A 23,495-nucleotide genomic window follows, 5' to 3' on the forward strand; every position below is an offset into this window, starting at 1 on the left:
TGAGATTGGTTCTTCCTGACGGCGCTGAGAAAAGTAACAGTTACAACGTGACAATTCTTCCTGTTTTAGCAGCGCTGTGAATAATAATAAACACATGAATAACGACACTGAGAAACAGTAATAGACACTGAATTGAAAATATACAGTGGTTCAAATAAGAAAATAATTATCCGAACAATAAAGAAAACATAATGGCCACCAATCTCCGCCCATTTGGGTCACGCTAAATGCGATTCTACCCTTTTAAAATTCTACGTCTACAAAACTGATGAACCTGCTACATGTGACAACATGAGGATTTGAAAGTTTCGCTGTCGGATGGACTGATGTGATCCACTTACATTTCTGTCTCAGCAGAACGTCTGCCTTCGTTAAGGTAAAGATAAGGTTTATGTCAATACTTCAATTGGAGTTCAGTCATACAGTTGTTATTAAACCATAAGAAAATATAACGCGTACATTAAAACTAAAAACTGACTGAAATAAACCATTATAACCGTTAATATTCAGACTGTTTGTAACAGTGCAAAAGTGGCTTTCAGAAGGTTTGTTATTGTATTTGTACATTTACCCTGACAGACAAATTAAGCTGTTGTACTGTTTCAGGTTTTTCATTTGCATCATGTTGCTTCATGTTCTGCTCCTCCTTCACGCATCAGGAGGAGCTTCTTCCTCCATCTCATGTTATGATGATCAGGGGAAACCTGTTGACTGGTTTGTATATTTTTAATTGGCCTAGAAACGCATAACATGCATCATCTTGAATCATACTCCTAGTCTACTGAGGCACAATTTATCTTTGTCCATTGTAGTGGATATATGTTTTATTCATTCTTTTTCATATACATGCCACAGTTTTAAGTCCTAGTACTGCATATCTTAAAGAGGACATCCTGGGCTTTTATGTGACATCAAATGTTGATAGTTGACATGGCATGTCAAGCAGTGTCCCGTTTACCCTGTTCAAAAGGGCTCAGTGACAGTAAAGACATTTATAATGGTACAAAAAAAAAAAAAAGCATTTTAATAAATTCAGTTATTGTCTGATTATGTAGGCAGTTTCATTGGCCTCATATTAATTACACAACTTATTCACAATGTAACAATTTAAGTAAATTGATTAATTAATATAATAGTACTTATATTTATAAAAAAATACTCTATTTTTTCATAGTAAAAATGATAAAATAGTTTTATTATAGGTGAATTTTAAGTTAATTTATAAGCAGAGATAGATTTATTTATTTTATTTATTTTTTTGTTCATTTACATATCTACATAAATCTAGTTCAAGTAAAATGTCCTCAACGTGATGGGGTCAAATTTTCCTCTTTTCTGTCTCTCCTTGCAGGTTTTACTTGTACAAACTCCCACACCTGCATCATGATCCTGTGGAGGAGGGGCTGAAGTACCTTTTCATGGATGGAGAGAGTGAGGGATGGATAGATGGGAAGACTTTAGTTAATGACAGTCAAAGTGCTGTTGGTCAAACAGTAGGGCCTTTATATGAGGTACAGATCACCCTACAATTATGCAATTATGACAGCACAACATGACTTTATCATAAAATTTAAATTTGCTAAATGAAGAAAAAGAAAAAAAAAAATGAAATTTCCAGTTTTGCTTAAACCAACTTTTTTTCTTCTTTCCAGAAAATACTTTTTCATTATCAGTAATTTTCTGGCTGATTTTAGAGAAGCTTACTCAGCTTATCCTGTTCTGTAGTCTGCACATTTTGCCTGTTTTGCAGAAGTGTTAAAACACTGCATTGGCAATTACATTACATTACAGGTTTAATTATAAATGCATTTAAAATCTATTCTTTTTAGTTATACTATCATTAAAAAACATTTAAAAGTGGGATAAGTGTTTTGTAATTTCATATGTACACACATGCAAACAAACATGCACTCAAGAAACTCAAACATGTATTTATGGCTTTATGTGCACATAACTGTTTCATAATAAAAGAGGAAGTCATACTTTAGATCACATGGTCCTCACAAGGGCTTTTTATCCACTATCTAATAAGGTCATGTTTATTATGAAGAAGCTTTGAATTTTAACTTTCTTTCAGGGTGGTGATGTTGGATACATCTTGTATAATGACCAGCCACCACAACAGAAACATTTTGAAGGTGCAAGCAGGACTTGTGGCCATACCAAAGGTGCAGTTTTACTGCAGTTAACTGCCTAAAAAGCTATTAATGGCACACAAACACGCATGTTGTGGATCATGTTGATATATACTGTATTTCTTTGTTTCAGGAGTTGTTGTCTTTGATAAGCAGCAGGGCTTCTGGTTGGTCCACAGCACACCTCATTTCCCCCCTCCTAAATCAGCGGGCACGTTTTCATATCCCAGTTCTGGCATAAATAATGGACAGAACTTCATCTGTGTCACATATCCTTTTGAGCGCTTTCAGACCATAGGTAAGTCTCCAATGCATTTAAAGAGGGCTTATTATGTTTTTTTTACATTTTCATCTTTTTTTAGTTTGTGATTTTGCTGTTTGAGCATGAAAAAGGTCTGGAAAGTTACAAAGTCACTTCAAAGGGTGTCATTCTCTATATCAGTGCGCACTGTTTCTGAACTCCCTGAAAAGCCTCCATTGTAGTCTTGAGTTTTCTTTCGGGAACAAACACAAATCAATATTCCTCGTTGAAATAATTCCCTCTCAAGCGATACAGAAAAAAAGATAAGGAGCGTGACATTTCCGAAACGCGCTCGAAGCAGTTGACCAATCACAACACACTGGTCCAGCCGACCAATCACAGCACGTTGCGCTTTTCGGAAGGTGGGGCTTCATAGAGACAGAAACTAAACAGAGTGTTACTGACAGACTGGGAAGAGAGGTGCTGCAACAATTTAAAATATGTGAAAAAATAATGTGTTATTTGAACATTCAAGCATGAAAACCTATTGTAGTGATCCCCAAAAATGCAAAAGGGCATAAAATGGCCTCTTTATCAAAATTGTAATGGCTTAAAATTGACTATTTTATATATTGTCCTAAATCAATAAATGTGTTTGCAGTTTTTGCACATATTTTGAAAGGATAACAACATATTTTGCATTAAGTACAGTGGGTACGGAAAGTATTCAGACCCCCTTAAATTTTTCACTCTTTGTTATATTGTAGCCATTTGCTAAAATCATTTAAGTTCATTTTTTTTTCCTCATTAATGTACACACAGCACCCCATATTGACAGAAAAACACAGAATTGTTGACATTTTTGCAGATTTATTGAAAAAGAAAAACTGAAATATCACAATACCTAAGTATTCAGACCCTTTGCTGTGACACTCATATATTTAACTCAGGTGCTGTCCATTTCTTCTGATCATCCTTGAGATGGTTCTACACCTTCATTTGAGTCCTGCTGTGTTTGATTATACTGATTGGACTTGATTAGGAAAGCCACACACCTGTCTATATAAGACCTTACAGCTCACAGTGCATGTCAGAGCAAATGAGAATCATGAGGTCAAAGGAACTGCCTGAAGAGCTCAGAGACAGAATTGTGGCAAGGCACAGATCTGGCCAAGGTTACAAAAAAATTTCTGCTGCACTTAAGGTTCCTAAGAGCACAGTGGCCTCCATAATCCTTAAATGGAAGACGTTTGGGACGACCAGAACCCTTCCTAGAGCTGGCCGTCCGGCCAAACTGAGCTATCGGGGGAGAAGAGCCTTGGTGAGAGAGGTAAAGAAGAACCCAAAGATCACTGTGGCTGAGCTCCAGAGATGGGAGATGGGAGAAAGTTGTAGAAAGTCAACCATCACTGCAGCCCTCCACCAGTCGGGGCTTTATGGCAGAATGGCCCGACGGAAGCCTCTCCTCAGTGCAAGACACATGAAAGCCCGCATGGAGTTTGCTAAGATGGTGAGAAATAAGATTCTCTGGTCTGATGAGACCAAGATAGAACTTTTTGGCCTTAATTCTAAGCGGTATGTGTGGAGAAAACCAGGCACTGCTCCTCACCTGTCCAATACAGTCCCAACAGTGAAGCATGGTGGTGGCAGCATCATGCTGTGGGGGTGTTTTTCAGCTGCAGGGGCAGGACGACTGGTTGCAATCGAGGGAAAGATGAATGCGGCCAAGTACAGGGATATCCTGGACGAAAACCTCAGACTGGGCCGAAGGTTTACCTTCCAACAAGACAATGACCCTAAGCACACAGCTAAAATAACGAAGGAGTGGCTTCACAACAACTCCGTGACTGTTCTTGAATGGCCCAGCCAGAGCCCTGACTTAAACCCAATTGAGCATCTCTGGAGAGACCTAAAAATGGCTGTCCACCAACGTTTACCATCCAACCTGACAGAACTGGAGAGGATCTGCAAGGAGGAATGGCAGAGGATCCCCAAATCCAGGTGTGAAAAACTTGTTGCATCTTTCCCAAAAAGACTCATGGCTGTATTAGATCAAAAGGGTGCTTCTACTAAATACTGAGCAAAGGGTCTGAATACTTAGGACCATGTGATATTTCAGTTTTTCTTTTTTAATAAATCTGCAAAAATGTCAACAATTCTGTGTTTTTCTGTCAATATGGGGTGCTGTGTGTACATTAATGAGGAAAAAAATGAACTTAAATGATTTTAGCAAATGGCTGCAATATAACAAAGAGTGAAAAATTTAAGGGGGTCTGAATACTTTCCGTACCCACTGTATTTGAGTCTAAACACACTTTTTAAAGGGATAGTCCACCCAAAAATAAATGCAATGGAAGTCATTGGGAACTGAAACTGGTTACCAACATTCTTCATTTAATTTATTTTCAATTTATTTTTTTGGGGGGTGGGGGACTTTAATGCCACAGTATATGACTGCAAGTATGAATGAGGTGTGTTAAAATTCGCAAGAATAGTATGATCTTTATGCATTTTTTAAATGTTCATATGCTTGTTTTATAGTGAGTCTGATGTTAGAAACGCTGCTTGAAATTCTTCTCAACTAACCTTTTCATGTGCAATTTCTGAAGACAAAACATTTATGGGATGCAGTTGCCATAGTGACTATTAGAGTAATCCTCCTGACACAGTAACCATAGTGACAACACCTCTCACTGTGTTGCTCTTTAGGTCCATTCAGTCTTGTGTTTGTAGATCACAGTATTATCACTTTCCAATAATAGTAATAAAGCAATAAGCCAGTGTTTCCCAATCCTGTTCCTGGAGGCACATCAACAGTACACTTTTCAAACTATTCCTATCCAAACACACCAGATTCAATGCATTAGCTTGTTATTGCACAGTCCAAGGCTTGACATGGATAGGTCAGATAAGGGAGAGATCCAAAATGTGTGGTGTTGATGTGCTACAGGAACAAGGTTGAGAAAATAATCCAGTCAAGGCTGTACATTTTGGACATACATGGCCTCAAGTGGTTTATTTCCTCCATAAATCAGGGAGCAATATGGCAATAGACACCAGCCCACAGTTAGACTGATGAACTATATTGGCAGTAATATATACATATATACATACAGTATATACATATATACTGTACATACATGTATATAATTGCTATTTAATTTTTTTATTTATTTACATTTTTACATTTATTTTATTATCCTGTGTGGTTTGTCTCTCTTGTGGTAATGTAAAATATTTTCTTATTATGTATTTTATTTCCCTGTAATACATTTTTCCTAGGTGAGCAGTTAAAAATCAATCAGCCTCACATATATGACTGCAGCATCCCTGGTTCTCTGGCCGCTGCTGTTCCTGCTATGGCTCAGCTCTGTAAACGCACACTGGGCAGATGGGACAACACTTCCTCCTCCCCATCCAATCGCAGTATATCACTCCTCTCATTGGCTGGAACGGAGTTCATTAGCTTCGCAAAAGGTGCATCATTTGCCAATGGTAAGACTCATTTTTAATACTGATGTAATGGTGTAAGTGACAATTTAATGCCAGCCAGTCAAATGTGTGTTGATCACGAGTTCAACATTTAGCTCTGTTTGTTAAACAAATTTGTTCTGGTCATGTTGAGGATGTTCTTGCATCGGTTTGGAGTTTTTATTTTTTAAAAATAGCTATTCTATGCAAATATGTACTAGATTGACATCCTTGACTGTTGTGATGCAAATTGCTGTTTTACAGAATTTTGTTCCATAAAACACGTGCCAAGTTAAAAAGAAGTTCAACTTATACACATTGCTTTGAGTAAATCGCACTGATAAAAGGTGGCAGTGTAGGACTTACTTAAAAGTTATCACTCGTAAATTAAAGGCACAATATGTAAGATTTTTGGATTCAAATATCCAAAAACCACTAGAACAATGTTATATATTTTGTTGACTTGTGTACTTACATTATCCCAAACGTTTCCAAGAATGTTCAAATCCAGAAAAATAAGCAATTTTACCCAGGACACGGACCGTGTCCGTACGTCGCCTATCAATGACATCATACCCGTGTTACCCTCAGTTTCCGGTTTTATTTTTTAAAAACCACGGAAACACCAAAGACGCTTTAATATATTATGTGTTTTATTAGACAGGTGAGCAACTGTTTGGATACATTTATCGACAGAAAACTAATCATGTTATATAGCTCAACACAGTCTTATTGTTTGAATCTTGTTTTCTTGATTTACAGCGAGTACCATGTATTACCATGCCTAATATCGATCTAGCTTACTGCAGTGTGCAACAAGTGTCTCATAGTAGCCATCGAGCAAACTTACAGTGCAACATTATAACTACTTTGAACACACAAATGTATCTAATATGATGACACAGCGCTGCGTTACCCCACATACTCATGACTGGAAGAAGCGGAAGTGGTCGTCTGCAGCACAATAAATGTTCCGCTGCTCTCAAGCTGTGTTGTGTCACTCTTGTCTCTCATTAGCAATCACTCCAGTGGCCTCGTTCCACTCCAATGGCTTTCAGCCACACCCTGCTTCATACTATAGTAATGTTAATAAATCTGTAATACATTAGCTCATCCATGAATATGATTTCTACCAGAGCCCCTTCGGATTCTTTTCCCACGGCTATAGACTAAGACAACACCTCCCATTGTCCCCGAAATCAAGCCTTCATCAAGCTACGCCTTTGTTTTTTTTAATAAGTGACCTCTAGCGGTGAAATATTACATATTGTTCCTTTAACAAATAATTACAAAGAAATGGCGAGTAACAGAAGTACAAAAACTGAAAGAGTAAAACATACTCCAGTAATCTTTTTCTACAGTGTATGCATATTATAAAAAATAAGCATTGCTTTTTCACTGTTTCATTCATAACCAGACCTGTATCACTCTTGGGTGGCGCCTACGCTACAGTCCGACCTGCTGGTTCAGTTCTGGCGTCGCTCCACTGGCCTCCTGCCCTCTGACTGCTCTCCAAGCTGGAAAGTCCTCAACATAGATCTCATTTCCCCAAGCCAAAGCATCACGTTCAAGGCTACAGAGGATCACTCGAAGTGGGCGGTCAGTACCGGCAGCAGCCGCACTGGAAGTGGGACATCGGGCGGCTGGGTCTGCGTAGGAGACATCAACCGTGACGAGGCGGAGGAAAAGAGAGGTGGGGGTACGGTGTGCCGCCAAGATGCTGCGGTGTGGAAGGCCTATCGCTCGGCTGCCTTGCAGTGCGAGGCCTGCAGTGGAGAAGTGCAGACATGTGAAAAAGCCGCACAGTATCGCTAATGCAGCTGGATGGCAGAAAGAACATCAAAATCAGGGTAATGCAGAACAACTGCAGGTGTAGGTGTTAAAACAGGTATGATTCTGAGGTCAAATGCTTTTTCTATTGCATGTAGCAATATGCAGGGTAATTAAATGCAAAAGGACTGTAAATTTATAATTAAATCCTTAAATGTATGTCTCAGAACTTTAGCTAAACCAGCTATAAATTTTATTTTAATACGGTACAATTTTATGTGTTTTTAATGTCTTTACTGTCTTTACATATTACAATTTAATGAATACTTGCTGAATTAAGAATAAAAAAACAAACTTTTGAAAGGTAGTGTTTGTGTGTAGTATTATTAGGGTTTCAAGTGTGTAACTAAGATTTGCAAAGATTACCATTCTGCACTAAAAGTGATCAGGCAGACCAAACCTTAAATCGTAGAGACTTGAAACTTTGAGGGATGGTAGTACCCACCCCATCACCAAGGCTCACCCCAACCGGCCTGACGGTGGCACTACAGTGATCAAAAGTACGAAGTTGCTCATAACTCCTAATCTGTTAGTCACAGACTCAAGTGTCTTATATCATCAGAATCCTTGGCTCATGACGAACAAAACACATTTTGGGATTTTGTTTTTGAAAAAACTTTTACAAACTAGTCCTAGGTTTTTCGCCCGATCAGAACCAAACCAATACAGATTCTCTGATAGTCTGATTGTCAATAATTACTGGAAAAAAAGTCTAAATTTCCATTCACGTTCATGACGAGATGCCAAAACGTTAGAAGATTTTTCCATTTTGCCATTTATATGGCAATTTTTTGTCTCTGATCTAGATGGTTACAGGCTTGATAAGTAAAACAATGCCTTTTTATGTATGTGGTTAAAGACCTTAAAGTAATTGAACCCTGTTAATTGCTGCTTGCAGCTATATTTTTATTATTAATAATAATAATAATAATATACAATATCATTGTACATTTTTTATTATTATTATATCATATATACTTTATAACTGCAGAAGATCAAAAAATGGAGCAGGAGACTCATAAAGTGATAATTTCTCTGACTGCAAACACATAGCTCTCTTTCTCTAGTGATAAATCTAACAAGTCATGGTTCATGTAAAGAAAATGGTATTTCTGTGACATTTTTTTTTATAGTCAGTTTATAAAAGTTTCTATTTGTGCTTGTGAGAGCAGTCTCTGTAAAATTATTTTTAACAGTCCTTATCCAGTGTTGCTGAAACAACATGCAACATCTAGTTTATAATTGGTTTTCACACGTAAATGTAATGACATTTTGAATGCATTAATCAGGTCTGAAAGCTGTCAGTTGTATCAAAATTAAAGTTTATTACAAGAATAGGAGGTATGTAGTGCATAAACGTGTCAGAATACAGATCTGACGGTACAAGACTGAAGCTGCAACATGCTTTTCACTGTGCAACACACTGGAACAACATTCACACAAGAGCACCTGATAATAAGGCACTTAACAAACAAAAAAAAGGCTATGATTGGAAATGAATACTAGCTTACAACTTACTCGCTGGATACTTCCCACTATTTTTTTTGAAAGAGCATTAGAAATGGTTGCCATTTTTCCAAGATAAGCTCTCAAACAGGAATATGCTACATTGCTGTCATCATCACACTGTACTGTATGTTTAATTCAACAGACACTTGTTGTCTTGTAAAATAAAAACTCTATACTAGAGTGCAGCAGTAGTAAGTGTAGTATGGTAGTATGCTATTCCGAACATAACCAAAGGCTGAAAATAAATGGAGACCCCTCTTCCTTACTGCGAGCTCTCGCATGCCTCCATTCCCACAGAGACGTCAACAGCATACGAGTCAGAGAGCGCAAGGTTCATCAGGGTACAAACAAAAGTGTTGGTTTTTTTTCTATTCTTGATGATCGTAGCATTATGCATTTTTCAGTACAAAAATAATGTCATAGGCACAGCTTTGTTGCATTTTTTTAAAGGAATCGATTTGGTTTCATAGAACAGCCAGAACTGGAGACCTGCAATTCAACACACTATTGGCTCTGTCCCAAAAACTAGTGCGCTGCCTACATAGACAGCACTTTAAGGCACGCAAAGCTTGTTTCAAATTGTGCACTCTAAAAAATGCTGGGTTGTTTCAACCCAAATTTGAGTCAAATATGGACAAACTCAGCCGTTGGGTTAAATTTTTAAATTAAATTTTTAACCCAACAGTTGGGTTTGTCCATATTTGACCCAAATTTGAGTTGAAACAACCCAGCATGTTTTAGTGTAGGCTGCATGATTATGCCACCTTCTAAGGGTACGTTTACACGAAAACCATGTACTAAAAATGGAATGGCATTTTTCCTCTGCATTTTTTTGCAGACAGACGACACCGTTGTCAAAATTATCCCCGTTGACACAGATCCGCGAAAACAACTAAAAACGCTGTATTCTGCTGCCAGGCCAGTAGTTGGTGATGTCACTTTGTAAAGAAACACTTTGTGCCTGTAGGGCCCTATCATACACCTGGCTCAATGTAGCACCAAGCGCGACGCAAGTGTTTTTTGCTAGTTTCAGCCCGACGCAGTTATCATTTTCATGTCCTGCGCCACGTTGTTTAAATAGCAAACGCATTTGCAGCCATTTGTGCGCCCATGTGCGTGCTGGTCTGAAAACGAGGTGTGTTCAGGCGCATTGTTGGCATGTTGCTATTTTGATCCAACTGAAAATGACAGCGCCACTGACTAACTGAAACCTGGTCTAAAGTCAATGGCGCAATATTTGTTTTATTTAAAGAGCGCATTAGTAATATGCGCCTATATGCGAGCGCACAATGTGCATACACTCTGCTTATTACAAACACAGGGACGTGCAGCAGCACACAAACATGCCAAATATTAAAAATAAAAGGATTACAATGTAACAGATTATTGTGTGCATAAAGATAAAAATGCTTTGGAGGAATCCGGCTTTTCCTGTTGATGGTCTGCTTGCGCACTTTAACCTCAGTTTTTCCGCTTGCAAATTCCACCATGAATAGCAAATTCCACAAATAGCGAATCCGCCATGGCGCGAGTGCAACTGGCTTTTAAAGGGAATGGGAGACGAGACTCTGATTGGTTTATTACACATTATGCCCAAAACACACCCATGACTCATTAAAAGAATAGGGACAACACTTTTAGACCATGCGCCGGGCGTGTAGACCATTTTTCCCCGTCGTTAAACTAGCAAAAGTGGATTCAAGTGCACTTGCGGTGTGCGCTTTAGACCATGCGCTTAAATCGTTAAAATAGGGCCCACGGACTTAACACGTAATACGCATGACGTCACTGTTTTCACAAATTCGTGTTTTTGTAGTTTACACGGAGATGATAATGGTATAATTTTCAAAAATGTTTACTTTGAAACCCGTTTTTTAAAACACATGTTTTCAGGCCCCCAAAACGCTGTTGTCATGTAAATGAATGGCCAAATCGCATAAAAGGTTTTACGTTTTTAGTTGAAAGTGGTGTCGTGTAAACTGCCCGTAATATACTTTCTTTTTGTCTAATTAAATGGATGTATTCTTTGTGGAGAGGGCAATCTGAGAATGTGGAAACAATTACAAAACAAAATTGTTCAATACTGAAAAATAGACTATAAATTGACTATTTTACTGAATTTTTGTGCTACTGTATATACACTAATGTTCAAATGTTGGGGGTCAATAAGAGTTTTTAATGTTTTAATGTCTCTTATGCTCACGATGGCTGCATTTATTATCAAAAATACAGTAAAAACAGTAATATTTTAAAATATTACAATTTAAAATTTCTATTGTAATATACAGTATTTTAAAGCGTAATTTGTTCCTGTGATGACTCCAGTCTTCAGTGTCACATGATCCTTCAGATATCATTCTAATATGCTGTTTTTTTCCCTTAAGAAACATTTCTTTTTATTATTAATGTTGAAAACCGTTGTTCTGATTCATATTTTTGTGGAAAACATGCTTCTTTTTTTCCAGAATTCTTTAATGAATAGAAAGTTCAAATGAACAGCATGTATTTGAAATGGAAATCTTTTGTTACAATGTTAAAGTTTTTACTGTCAATTTTTAATCAGTTTAACGTGCCCTTGCTGAATAAAAGTATTAATTACTTTTTTAGAAAAAATCTTACTGATCCCAGACTTTTGAACAGCGGTGTATTATTATTATTATTATTGCTAGATTATTGTGCTGTTTACTTAGGAACAAGCTAACACCAAACTATATTGAAATCAATTGTAAAGTCTCCCATGCTCATTACTGCCAATGTAGACTGTTGCAAATTGGTCATTACGAGGATTTGTTTCAGTTAGAATGCTGCCTTAGTTTTACACAAACTTTTTACTAGGTTTTGGAACAGAGCTTCAATATTACCATAACTATAATTCATTCTGTTTAAATATTTAAAGAGAAAGCGCACAGTAAGCATATCCGTTTGCATACTTGGTGAGGACATTCAAGAGCGGCAGTGTTTTTGCGACTCATCTTCAGGTAGGTGGGTGTTTTTCAGTAGCTTTTTGCCCACACAGAACAGCTCAGTGTTTGAAATGTTTAGTCAGGTGTAAGTACCTTCTGTAAGTGTTTATTTTATCATGTTGGGATCTTTTAGCTGCTCTCTCAGTTTGATGTTCATTAATAATGGGGTTTCTTGACTAATATACTGTAACCAATGGGCTTTAGAGGTAGACTGGGGGGAGGGAGTACTGAAAATGCTGGCATCAGCAAAAGGTACATGATTCTGTCTTGAAATTCATTATGGATTTATGAAATGCAAAAATAGTGCAATGTTTAGCAGTAACTAAAATCTTAGAGCCATTTCAACCAAGCTTTCACTCGAATTACTACTATAAGGACTTAAGAAAACTATTTTTGAGTCCATTCTACACAGACGTCACAGAGCTCTGAATGAAATATTTTGTGTCTTTTCTTTTGAAAGTACTTGGACATGAATATCCTGTTTTTCTGTTAAAATAGTGTCCGGACTAGTTGTCTGCCCTTGGCTCTGATTCGTGGGAAGGTTGCGCTGGTTTCGTTGCCAAGAGACGGAGACCCTGTTGGTGTGTTTCCTCCTCTTCTCCTTAACAGGAAGTCCACGCTAGCTGAAGACATGGCATAGAAGGCGTTTCCTGTGGGAGGTATTATTAACTCTGTGGAGGAAGAAATGAAAGATAAAATAGATAAAAAATAATAATAATAATTTTGTTAAAATGTTTACGTTTTTTAAATATATTTTTGTTTTTTTAAATAATTTAGATTAAACAATATCAAATTAAAATACAATTAAATATTAATATTAAATAAATATATATACACTACCAAGTTTGGTGGTCAGTAAGATTTTAAAAATGTTTTTGAAAGAAGTCTCTTATGCTCACAGAGGCTGCATTTGATCAAAAATACCATAAAAACAGTAATATTGTGAAATATTATTACAATTTAAAATAACTGTTTTCTATTTGAATATATTCTAAAATATAATTTATTCCTGTGATCAAAGCTGAATTTTCAGCATCATTACTCCAGTCTTCAGTGTCACATGATCCTTCATAAATCATTCTAATATGACTTATATCATTTATATGATATAGAAATCGTTTGTGATAATACATTCTGTCACATTTAATGTGTAAAAGTATGAATTTTTTTTTTTTTTAAATTGTATTTACCCTCAAAAATTTGAACAGTAGTGTATATATTAATTTATATTTGATTTAAATATTTTATTTGATTGACAGTTGACTTTATTTAATATAATGTTCATAATGTCACTGTCAAATCATTATGCCCAGAATAATGTTTACTCATTTTAGGATGCGATTCGAAAAAAAAAAAACAGCACCATATGACATGAAAAATGTGACATCACCTTTCCCCTCCGGCAGCAGTTGGATCAGCTCGTATTTGGAGGCTTCTTGAGTGTTCTGGTTGTGCTTCTCTAATGCAGAACTGATTACAGTGGGTGTTTTATCATTACTAGTGACCTGAGGCAGCACAGAAAAGAAAGTATACATTAGAACAAAGAGCGACAGCATCCATATTAAACAGGAGCTGACATGAGATGCCAAAGATGGTCTGATGTAACACTGGACTGCTGCTGTGAAATACAAGTCCAAAAGTGTGGGTACATTTTTTACTTTTTCACTTTCATTTGACTTTTGTTTGTTAGACTACCAGAATGCTTCTGTATAAGTTGCCGTCGTGTAAATCCATCCGTATCCTGACGATTCTCATATCAGGCCCCGCCTCTGGTTTTTTGTTGGTGGGATTGTTGCCACAGGAGACAGACCGGCGATGTGATTTGACAGCTGTAGTGGGTGTGGTCAGGACAGAGGGCGTGGCATCATTGGGCGGTGGTGACGATTCAACATCCAGACAGGAAACAGATGGGGATTTCACATGCTGAAATAGAGTTATTAAAAATGATGACAATATTCTTAGGAATAGTTTACCTAAAAATAAAAATGAAATCATCATTTGCTCACCCTCATGTCATTCCAAATATAATATTTAGCAAAATTAAGTGTCTCTTTTCTATTCATTGAAAGAATACAGTAGAGTGACCACAAGCCGTCAAACTAAAAAAAAGAACAAACTAGATTTTTGCACGTGTCTGTGGGGTTTACCAGAGTGTTGCTAAGTCTTAAAATGCCCCTATTATGCTTTTTCAGATATTATCTTTCATGCAGTGTGTTGTATAGCTGTTTGTGAATGTGTAAGATCAAAGTGCATGATAAATGGAGTCACTGAACAGCCAAAACGAGTTGCCCAGTCTTACTTCATACTCGAACCTATGTAGGTTTGAAACAAATTTGCATAATGCCAGCCTATGGTCTTCATTGGCTGACTGCAAACAACGTCTACTTTGACCCGTCCTCAATCACTGTAGTTGCAGCTGAGGCCTGGAAGTGTTTGGTACGTGTTGTCGACACATTGTTTTCTGTGCTGCGAAAGCAAATCCACTATGCAAAGAAAGAGGATTCAGGCTCAAATTGATACGCTATTGTTACTGTTCGTATCGCTGTGTATTAAGTGCTGAGGAAACTGAAATTCAGATATGGTAATGGGAGTTTTGTTTCCGACACGCGCTGTGAGCGGTCGACCAATCACAAAAAACTGGGCCATCTGACCAATCAGAGCAGAGTAGGCTCTTGGAAAGGAGGCGTTCAGAGAGACTGTTTCAGACAATGTGAGAAAAGAGGTGATGCTGTAATGTACATTATGATAAAATTAAAGTGTTTTTTGACCTCAGACGCATGTAAACCTATTGTAGGAGACCTCCAAAACAAAATTAGGAACCTTTAAAATAGCACAATAGGGGTACTTTAAATCAAAATAGCCCAAGTCCAAGTCTCTTTCTGGTCCCTTTATTTCAGTTTATACAGTAATCCCAGTAAATTACCGTAAAATTACCAGAATAACTTTACCTGTAAATATACAAATATGCTGTTCACACAAGCAAAGGCGTTCTGGCTTTTTACGATTAAGAGACCGTTCACACATCAGCACCAAAATACTGGTAAATTCTGTGATGTCAGTCATCAGAAATGATCTTTAAACTCTGCACCATTGTCTTCATTTTCGCACATTAAGGGGAAGCGCTTTTGTTTCACTATCTGTTCAATTTGACAACATTTTTAAGTTAACGTTTTTTAAATTTAGCAGTTTGTGTGAAAGGTGCTTATGTCTGTGGGTTATTTCATCTGTTTTGTTAAATCTCATGTCTGCTAAACATATGTTTTTCTGTTTCACAGAGGAAAGAAAGACTTATGGGTTTGGAGCTGCGCTCATGATGATGACAGAATTTTTATTTTTAGACAAACTCTTTCTGATGTCAAAAGCTAGAACATTGGTCTTAAAAGGTGAGTTTGAGATATAAAAAAGAGCCATATTAAAACATTTTTTGTTATACACAACCAGTCAAAAAGTCAGACACACCTAAAGATTGTTTATCTACGGAGTCCCGCATGTGACATGCAGGAAAAAAAAAAAAAAGTAGGCTAAATCATGCGCACGCTTTACTAAGTCGTTCCCTCAATTTATAAATCGTGCACAAGATTTACTAATCCGTTCCCTCGATTTACTATTTCGTTCCCTCGATTTATAAATCGTGCACACGACTTACTAATTCGTTCCCTCGATTTGCTAAATCATGCGCATGATTTAGCAAATCGAGGGAACAAAATAGTAAATTGTGCGCACAATTTAGTAAAAATTCCAGCATGTCATGTGCGGGGCTCCGTATTTATCAGAAATATTTTCCACATTTTAGAATAAAAGTCATCAAATTGATGAAATAACACTAATGAAAGCTTGTTAGCTCAAAAATTATACAATAAAATTTTTCAGGAAAGGATTTGAAGAAAAAGGTAACAAAACTCATCTAAGCATAACCTTTCAGATTAAAAGGTTTTTGGATCATGAGAAACATAAATTCAGGTAAAAACTGTCCAACCTTTTGAATGGTTGAATGGTAGTGTGAATTTTTTTATAACAATCATGTAAAGTGCACAGAATAAAAGTTTATCCTGGATCAATTTGAAAAAGCAATTTTAAAATGCTATAAAGAGCCTCTGTGGGCTCTCAAATAATAAATATCTCAAAGTTGCTGATAACACTTTGGAAGCCGGGCTTTTAAAGCCCTATTACTGCGAAGTAATCAAAATAAAGCTCTTTATTTGCACTTACCTTGCAAAGCTTGGAGAGCAGGTGATTGACGGGAGACGGGAAGTCAAATATGCCATCAGCATCCATTGTTGTATTTGCCACAGCTGACAGAGAGCTGTAACGGGAGAACAGAACGATCTTGTCAAAAACTGTATTCTGTCAGGAGGCTCTTTACCATGTGCTGCTTATGACATTGATTCTTTCTGAATAGACTCTAACCTAGAGTATAAATACAAAACTCAAAATCAGCAGTAGCTTTGAAGTCACACGCTAACTGCAGACTATAAGTGTGTCTTTGTCCTGCTTTAAAACTGCATTTCATTCAACTCAAGTAGCATCACGGTGCTTAAGAGCTCATGAAAGAAACATCTGTGTGCGTATGTCAGGGACTGAGCTTGATACTCAGAATAGCCTACAGGAAGATTGTCATTTGAATAGTTATAAGAAAAAATGAGACCAGGATTTACTTTGCAAAATAAGAGAAATGCATATCATACTGCTGAATATAGTAGTGTTTACTAAAAATGACCTAAAAAAACTGTTGCATATACTGAATGTTCAGCAGAGTAAAAACAATGCTGAATGCAAATAATAATATGCAAATAATAATATGCAACTACCGTAAAGATAATTGTGTAGAGTAACCTAAATTTTTCCCCATTTCTTTAGCGATGTTTGTTTCTCCATTCTGTATTTTTGTGCAAATGCATTTGTCACTTGTTAGAAGCTAACAGATGCTAACATTGACAGGTTTGCTGTCCTTATAGGAAATGAATGGGTTTTTTTTAAGCAGTGTTTTTTTCAAAATGCTGTACAATTTGATATACATTTGGCTAGATAAGTTTGTTTTTTTATTAAATTTTTTTATTATTATTGTTTTTTTTCTTCTAAAAATTCTACATATGACTAAATAAGACAAAGGTTCATGGCAGGTAGAAATATAACTGGTAAATTTTCAATCAAGTGATTTTATTGATAATGTACATATATATATATATATATATTAAAATTATATAACAGATATATATATATATATATATATATATATATATATATATATATATATATATATAGAAGGAAATACAAGAAAATGAAATAAAAATTAATAATAAATAAACACTACAAATACATTTTTCAATAATGCTTATTATTAATTTTGCACATCAAGTGAAAATTTACCAGATTTTATTTATTTATTTTTTTTTTTTACTTATATTTATTACCTGGCATGAAACTTTGTCTTATTCAGTCATATTTAGAATTTTTAGAAAATGTAATAATAATAAAAATAATATTATACATACATATATATACACATACACACACACACACACACACACAAGAAGATAAAATATTGTATAAAAAGAAAATTTAATTATTTTTATACAATTTTTTTTTTTGTCTTGTAACTGTACAGCACTTTGATTTGAAAACACAAATTTTGGACTCTGCAGTAACAAAATAATGCTGTGTGGTTGATAATGTAGGAAATCTGTTGACTGAACATGATGTTCTTACTCTGGACACTGTGTGATTATCACTGTAGGGTTCAGGCCACGGCCAGGACTCGGCTCGCCCGGTGCTTCAATCCGATTGGACAGCTTGTAGCTATTTAAAAAAAACACATGGACAACTTATCATATAGCCAATCAGTGTGTATCTGAGACGTTTAGCATAGTTACAATAGTATCACTCACCTTTCCTCTTCACGTAGAGTGGGTACGCTGTGATACCACTGAACAAACGTCTCATCCGTTCTGAAAATGCTGTTTTTACATGAGGACTGAAGGAGGCGAATTTGAGCAATGACTTCAAACTCCTAAAATCAAGAGAATGTGATGTTAATAACTTTTTTAACTTTTTTAAACACCAAATGAATGACAGTCAAGTATATAATCTCCATCAACTTACCCGTCGTCTTTTGTCGAAGTTAATGAAGCCATTCTGTAAGAGACGGTAAATTTAGGTTTACATTATGACCTGCTTTAGCTAATGCAACGTTGACTTTTTTTGTTGACGTTTTGTTTTGACACTTCTCGATTCTGTCATATGAGTTTTGATAAAACTTGCGAAACCACAGCTATTTTTATACTTCACAGCTGGATGTGCTGCTGATACGGTCTAATTTATATTTTCATGATGGGCTGGAAACTATACATCACCTCCAATCTGTCTTTGACTGCAGTGTCCAGCATGGTGAGATCTCTGAGGAAGATGCCCAGGTATGGCACAGTGCCCTGAGCGCACGACTACAAAAGAAATACAGCATTCAGGATCGGGTTTGTTTCGGTATACATCAAAGATTATAAACAGTACTTCACACTGTTATAATATTACATACATATGCATAGTTTGCATTATATATACACTACCAAAGTTTGGGGTTGTTTTTAATGTTTTTGACAGAAGTCTCTTCTCTTATGCTCACCAAGGCTGCATGTATTTGATCAAAAAATACAATAAAAACTGTGAAATATTATTATAAATTTAAAATAACTATTTTTTATATTAACATATTTTATAATGTAATTTATTCCTGGGATGTAAAGCTGAATTTTCAGCATCATTACTCCAGTCTTTAGTATCACATGATCCTTCAGAAATCATTCTAATTTGTTGCTCAAGAAACATTCATTATCAATGTTGTAAACAGTTGTGCTGCTTATGGAAACTGTGATACATTTTTTGGATTCTTTAATTGAATAGAATGTTCAAAAGAACAGCATTTATTTGAAATGGAAATCTTTAAGAAAAATGGATCCCAAGTTTATGATGTCTTGATAAGCTTTTGTTATTACCCTGTATTAATACATACTATATTATGGAAGCTTGTTTCCACTATGAAATAAATTAAAAAGGTAATTGCGACTTTTTATCTCACAATTCTGACTTTTTCTCGCAATGGCAAGTTTATATCTACCAATTCTGACATTTTTTCTCAGAATTGCGATATAAACTCAAAATTGCGAGTTATAAAGTCAGAATTGCATTATATAAAGTCAGAATTTCAAATTATAAAATCAGAATTGTGAGATATAAACTCGCAATTGTGCGTTTATAATGTCCAATTGTGAGGGAAAAAAGACTTGCGTTTTTTCTCAGAATTTAGAGTTTATATCTCACAATTCTGATTTTATAACTCGCAATTGTATGTTATAAAGTCAGAATTGGGAAATATCAACTCTAAACGATATAAACTTTATAACACGCAATTGTGAGTTTAAATCTCACAATTCAGAGAAAAAAAAGTCAGAATTAGGAGATAAAATTCGCAATTACCTTTTTTTATTTTATATTTAATGGCGGAAACAAGCTCCCATATTATATACTTTAACAGGTATTAAAACCATAATTTTTATATATATATATATATATATATATATATATATATATATATATATATATAAATGAAAAGGAGCCAAACATATATAATGGACCCTCTTTTTATTAGTATTTTTGTATTATTTTTACAATTATTATATTTACCATCATTATCTTTATCATTATTCTTATTTTATGTCTATTATCTGTTATGTAAAGTGGAAAGTTGTTCTGTGGGGATGGGATTATTTGTAGCTATTACCAACATTACAAAATTATAATAAAAAGAAATAGAAATCTTTTGTAACATTATAAATGTCTTTAAAGTCACTTTTGATCAATTTAATGTGTCCTTGCTGTATAAAAGCTGTATTAAAGGTGGACTCAGTAGATTTTGAAAAACTGTTTGGAAGTTAGTCGGGCCGACACCAGGGGGCGTATGACAGTCAAGGAGACAGAACGAGCAAGAGGGACATTTGAAAAACGAAGAAGAAAAAAATGCAAAACGAGAGATGGGACACAATACAAAAGAGCTCAAAAGAATATCACTGGAATGAAGGGTTATGACTGGGCAAGCACTTTAGGACCAACGTTTATAATAGAAAAGCTTTCCAGCGCTGGAGCGAGCTAAGCGGGACAACATTAAAACAGACACGGAGGATGCCTTGGATTGTGACTTTTGGAGGCGGAGCAATGAAGAGAGGGGTTTGGGTTGATTTCAAATATCAACAATGTCCAACAGTATTTTTCAAAATCTACTGATCCTACCTTTAATTTCTTTAAAAAATGTTACTGATCCCAAATGTGTGTATATACTGTATATATATTTAAGGATGCTTACCCCTGTAAATCTCCTGTTGTTGATTTTAGTGTCATGGTTTGCAAATTTGGAAGTCCCCTCCTGTAGAATGAAAGTGAAACTTGTTGTTGTGCATGTGTTATGGAGGCATAAATAATTCAGTTAATCTGATTGAGTTGGGTTCCTATGTTTGCAAAATGTCTCTGCATGATGCATTTAAATCAGGCATGTTGTTGAATTACACAAGTTTACAGTGTGAGGTTGTTTTTTTGCATGACTGAATCTGAGATTACTCATTTTATTCATGCCATCAGTTCCTCCCTTCAGGCCATGCTCAATTGATGCAGTTCTCTACGGCGATGTAGCACAGAACATCGATTGGCCTGATATTTCCCCATCAATGAATCAACATGCTCTCTAATAACATTAGCGAGAACGCCGTTTGAATTGGCTGCTTTGTGTCGTGGTGTGACTGACCTCTTTGAGTAGCTCACGGCTCTGGGAGTAGTTGTCTTTCTCTGAGAAGATGTCAGAAAGTTCCTTGTATCTCCCCACAGCTTCCCTGTCAGCATAGAGGAACAGACTTTAGGTTATTCTGCGCTGCTATTGTTAAAAAGTATGCAACATTCTTATGTACCACGCATCATGTCGTACATTTCAATGCAAATTGCAATTATAACTGTAACCATGACTTTACAGATTAAAGGAATTCTCCAGATTAAATAAATTTTCATGCATCAACCAGCGGTTTTCCAAGTAATCACAGACCTGTCTGTCTCCTGCCAGGTCTTTCTCAGTCTGTGGATTGGGTTACTCTGCAATGCTGATAGAATGGCGTACAGTGAGGAGAAGTTTTTCCTGGTTCTGCAGGCCTGTTTGGGAAACAAACCACACACTCATGTGAGTCATTTATCCTGGCTGATGACATCATCTGTGTCTGTGTCTGAGTTTACAGTTAAACTGCTCTGACTTCTGCAACACTGATCCATTTCTCCAGCAGTCTTGCCCTCTGTTGGCTCTTCAGACCCGTGTTCCACAAACACGAGGCTGTGACGGCGTTAGTTAAGCGATTAAACTGCTTGATAGTGGCTCTGACCGACCAGCACGCTCCTTCCTGGCCCTTCTTATCTCTCTGAGACCATAGAGACCCCAGACAGTGATAGGGCACCAGTTTCAAAAATAGATCCTTAAGGAAAAACAAAAGGATATTACAGATGTTCAAAGCCCTCAAAAAGTGGGGTAAGCTGTGGCACATTATACTTTAAATTAATTTTTTCTAGTTTCAAACTAATCACTGGTCTTTTCCACAGATTTTTGAGTGGTATGATCAGACTCACTGTCTCAATCCTGGTCAGCTGTTCTGCGATCACACTGGATGGAAACCCCAGGATGCTGGTGGCATCAAACTCCGAGGGATCAGGAGGAGATGTCACGCCTTTGGTAGGATCTGTAGAAGATCAATACAGGAATATGAAAAAGTGGACAATAAGTACTGCTGTATCTGTCTAACATGCAGTCAGAGTTAAAAATTAATGCTTGCTAAGAGGCAAATGTGCTTACAAATGAAAAAAAGTAAAAAGCTTGGGGTAAGATTTTTTTTTTAATGAAATTAACATTTTTATTCAGCAATGATGCTTTAAATTAGTCAAAAGTGACAGTAAAGACATTTTTGTCATAAAAGATTTATTTTTCAAATAAATGCTGTTCTTCTGAACTTTCATCAAAGAATCCTGAAAAAATGTATCACAGTTGCCACAAAATATTTAGCAGCACAACTGTTTTCAGCATTAATAATAAGAAATGTTTCTTGAACAGCAAATCAGCATGTTAGAATGATTTCTGAAGGATCGTGTGACAGACATTTCAGCTTTGCCATCACAGGAATAAATTACATTTTACACATATTAAAATAGAAAACAGTTCATTTTAAAATGTAGTAATATTTCACAATATTACATTTTTACTGTATTATTAATCAAATAAATGCAGCCTTGGTTGGCATAAGAGAAAACATTTATCTTACCAGCCTAAACTTTTGGCAACTGTTTTAAGAGCTTACAAAATGCACTGTTTAAAACTGCAATGTACAGACCAATGAATTTCCATAACATTTTCTTTCCTTTATGGACAGGAATAAAGCTTTTTTTAAAAATCCTTTTATTGAACAACTTCTATCCAGTGAAGAATATTAGCTTGAAATTGACTATAGAAATTTCCCTGAATTTGTAGGATTGTATTACTTTCCATGACTTTTCAGTTACAATTTTAAAATGATTATCCAGGTTTTCCATGAATGTTTGAACCCTGAATGCAAACATTTTATTTTATTGTGGCACACGCAACTAAGTCAATCAAATCTAAAAATTATATACTAAGAAAAAGCTCAGTGTTGACGTCAACTAACAGCTGTTACTTTAAAATTTTGTATTTTCCCCCTCATTTTAAAACTCCAGACCTTCATGTAGTAATACATTCCTGCCACCAAAATAAAAATATGAGGCACAAATGTTCTTGTGACAGGTAGCATCAGGTGGTTTTACAGAGTGACTGGCAAGCTTGTGATGCTTCAAGTCACACAATAACCTGCACTGTCTGTCACAAACGTACAAAGAAAAAAAAACTGAAGGATTGCCTTTGTCAAAGAGACAAACATCCTGACCTGAGAGTGAGCCAGACAGCAGTGTTTTCTCACTCAGCTCCTCAGCGATCCTCAGCAGTCTGCCTTTGATTTCCGCCCCTGAGGTGTCTGTTGGAAGCAGGGGGGCAATCCGCAGCAGGCAGGAGGGATCGCTCAGAGAGCGGAAATCCTCAGGATAGTCACTCAGCCATGTGCTGAACACCGTACACACCGCCCTGAACACAGCAAATGCCGATAAATACTGTAACTTTACTATCACAATACAGTTTAAAAGGCATAAGCGGCTATTATTCAATTCTGTTTATAGCTTGATGTGTTTTTAGTAGTACATACTTATTGAACATCTGATGAGTGTTACTTTTGCTCTCACCAGGTGGATTTCCCAACCTAGAAAATAGTT

At 36.1% G+C, this 23,495-nt stretch overlaps 2 protein-coding genes across 7 annotated transcripts in view; one reads left to right on the forward strand and one right to left on the reverse strand.

Annotated features, from left to right (window-relative positions):
• The first annotated feature begins 171 nt into the window (after positions 1–171).
• Positions 172–7,984, forward strand: dnase2 (deoxyribonuclease II, lysosomal). Its single transcript, XM_051864621.1, has 7 exons — positions 172–376; positions 607–714; positions 1,352–1,511; positions 2,078–2,168; positions 2,269–2,433; positions 5,659–5,871; positions 7,265–7,984. Exons 2-7 carry the CDS (start codon positions 623–625, stop codon positions 7,660–7,662), a joined length of 1,119 nt encoding a protein of 372 aa, XP_051720581.1. The 5' UTR covers positions 172–376; positions 607–622; the 3' UTR covers positions 7,663–7,984.
• A 998-nt stretch (positions 7,985–8,982) lies between these two features.
• The window catches only part of rgl2 (ral guanine nucleotide dissociation stimulator-like 2), a 32,911-nt gene continuing 18,398 nt past the window's right edge, over positions 8,983–23,495 (reverse strand). For all 6 annotated transcript variants that reach the window (XM_051864616.1, XM_051864615.1, XM_051864617.1 and 3 more), the window contains 15 exons: positions 23,429–23,482; positions 23,117–23,310; positions 21,795–21,904; positions 21,428–21,643; positions 21,226–21,329; positions 20,935–21,019; positions 20,500–20,559; positions 18,500–18,586; positions 18,249–18,281; positions 18,035–18,156; positions 17,856–17,945; positions 16,359–16,452; positions 13,845–14,072; positions 13,540–13,654; positions 8,983–12,820 (listed from right to left, as the gene is read on the reverse strand). In XM_051864616.1, coding sequence (XP_051720576.1) covers positions 12,639–12,820; positions 13,540–13,654; positions 13,845–14,072; positions 16,359–16,452; positions 17,856–17,945; positions 18,035–18,156; positions 18,249–18,281; positions 18,500–18,586; positions 20,500–20,559; positions 20,935–21,019; positions 21,226–21,329; positions 21,428–21,643; positions 21,795–21,904; positions 23,117–23,310; positions 23,429–23,482 — 1,774 coding nt within the window. In that variant the 3' untranslated portion in view covers positions 8,983–12,638. The remainder of the gene's footprint in view (positions 12,821–13,539; positions 13,655–13,844; positions 14,073–16,358; positions 16,453–17,855; positions 17,946–18,034; positions 18,157–18,248; positions 18,282–18,499; positions 18,587–20,499; positions 20,560–20,934; positions 21,020–21,225; positions 21,330–21,427; positions 21,644–21,794; positions 21,905–23,116; positions 23,311–23,428; positions 23,483–23,495) is intronic.

Source organism: Ctenopharyngodon idella, chromosome 16 (assembly GCF_019924925.1).
Source record: "Ctenopharyngodon idella isolate HZGC_01 chromosome 16, HZGC01, whole genome shotgun sequence".
Classification (NCBI taxonomy): Eukaryota; Metazoa; Chordata; class Actinopteri; order Cypriniformes; family Xenocyprididae; genus Ctenopharyngodon; species Ctenopharyngodon idella.

What these genes read in the sequence shown, in the direction of transcription:
- dnase2 (XM_051864621.1), top strand. Translation starts at nt 623, where the DNA reads ATGTTGCTTCATGTTCTGCTCCTCCTTCACGCATCAGGAGGAGCTTCT. An exon ending in CAGGGGAAACCTGTTGACTG is followed by an intron (nt 715 to 1,351) that starts GTTTGTATATTT and finishes CTCTCCTTGCAG; the next exon opens with GTTTTACTTGTACAAACTCC. An exon ending in CAGTAGGGCCTTTATATGAG is followed by an intron (nt 1,512 to 2,077) that starts GTACAGATCACC and finishes ACTTTCTTTCAG; the next exon opens with GGTGGTGATGTTGGATACAT.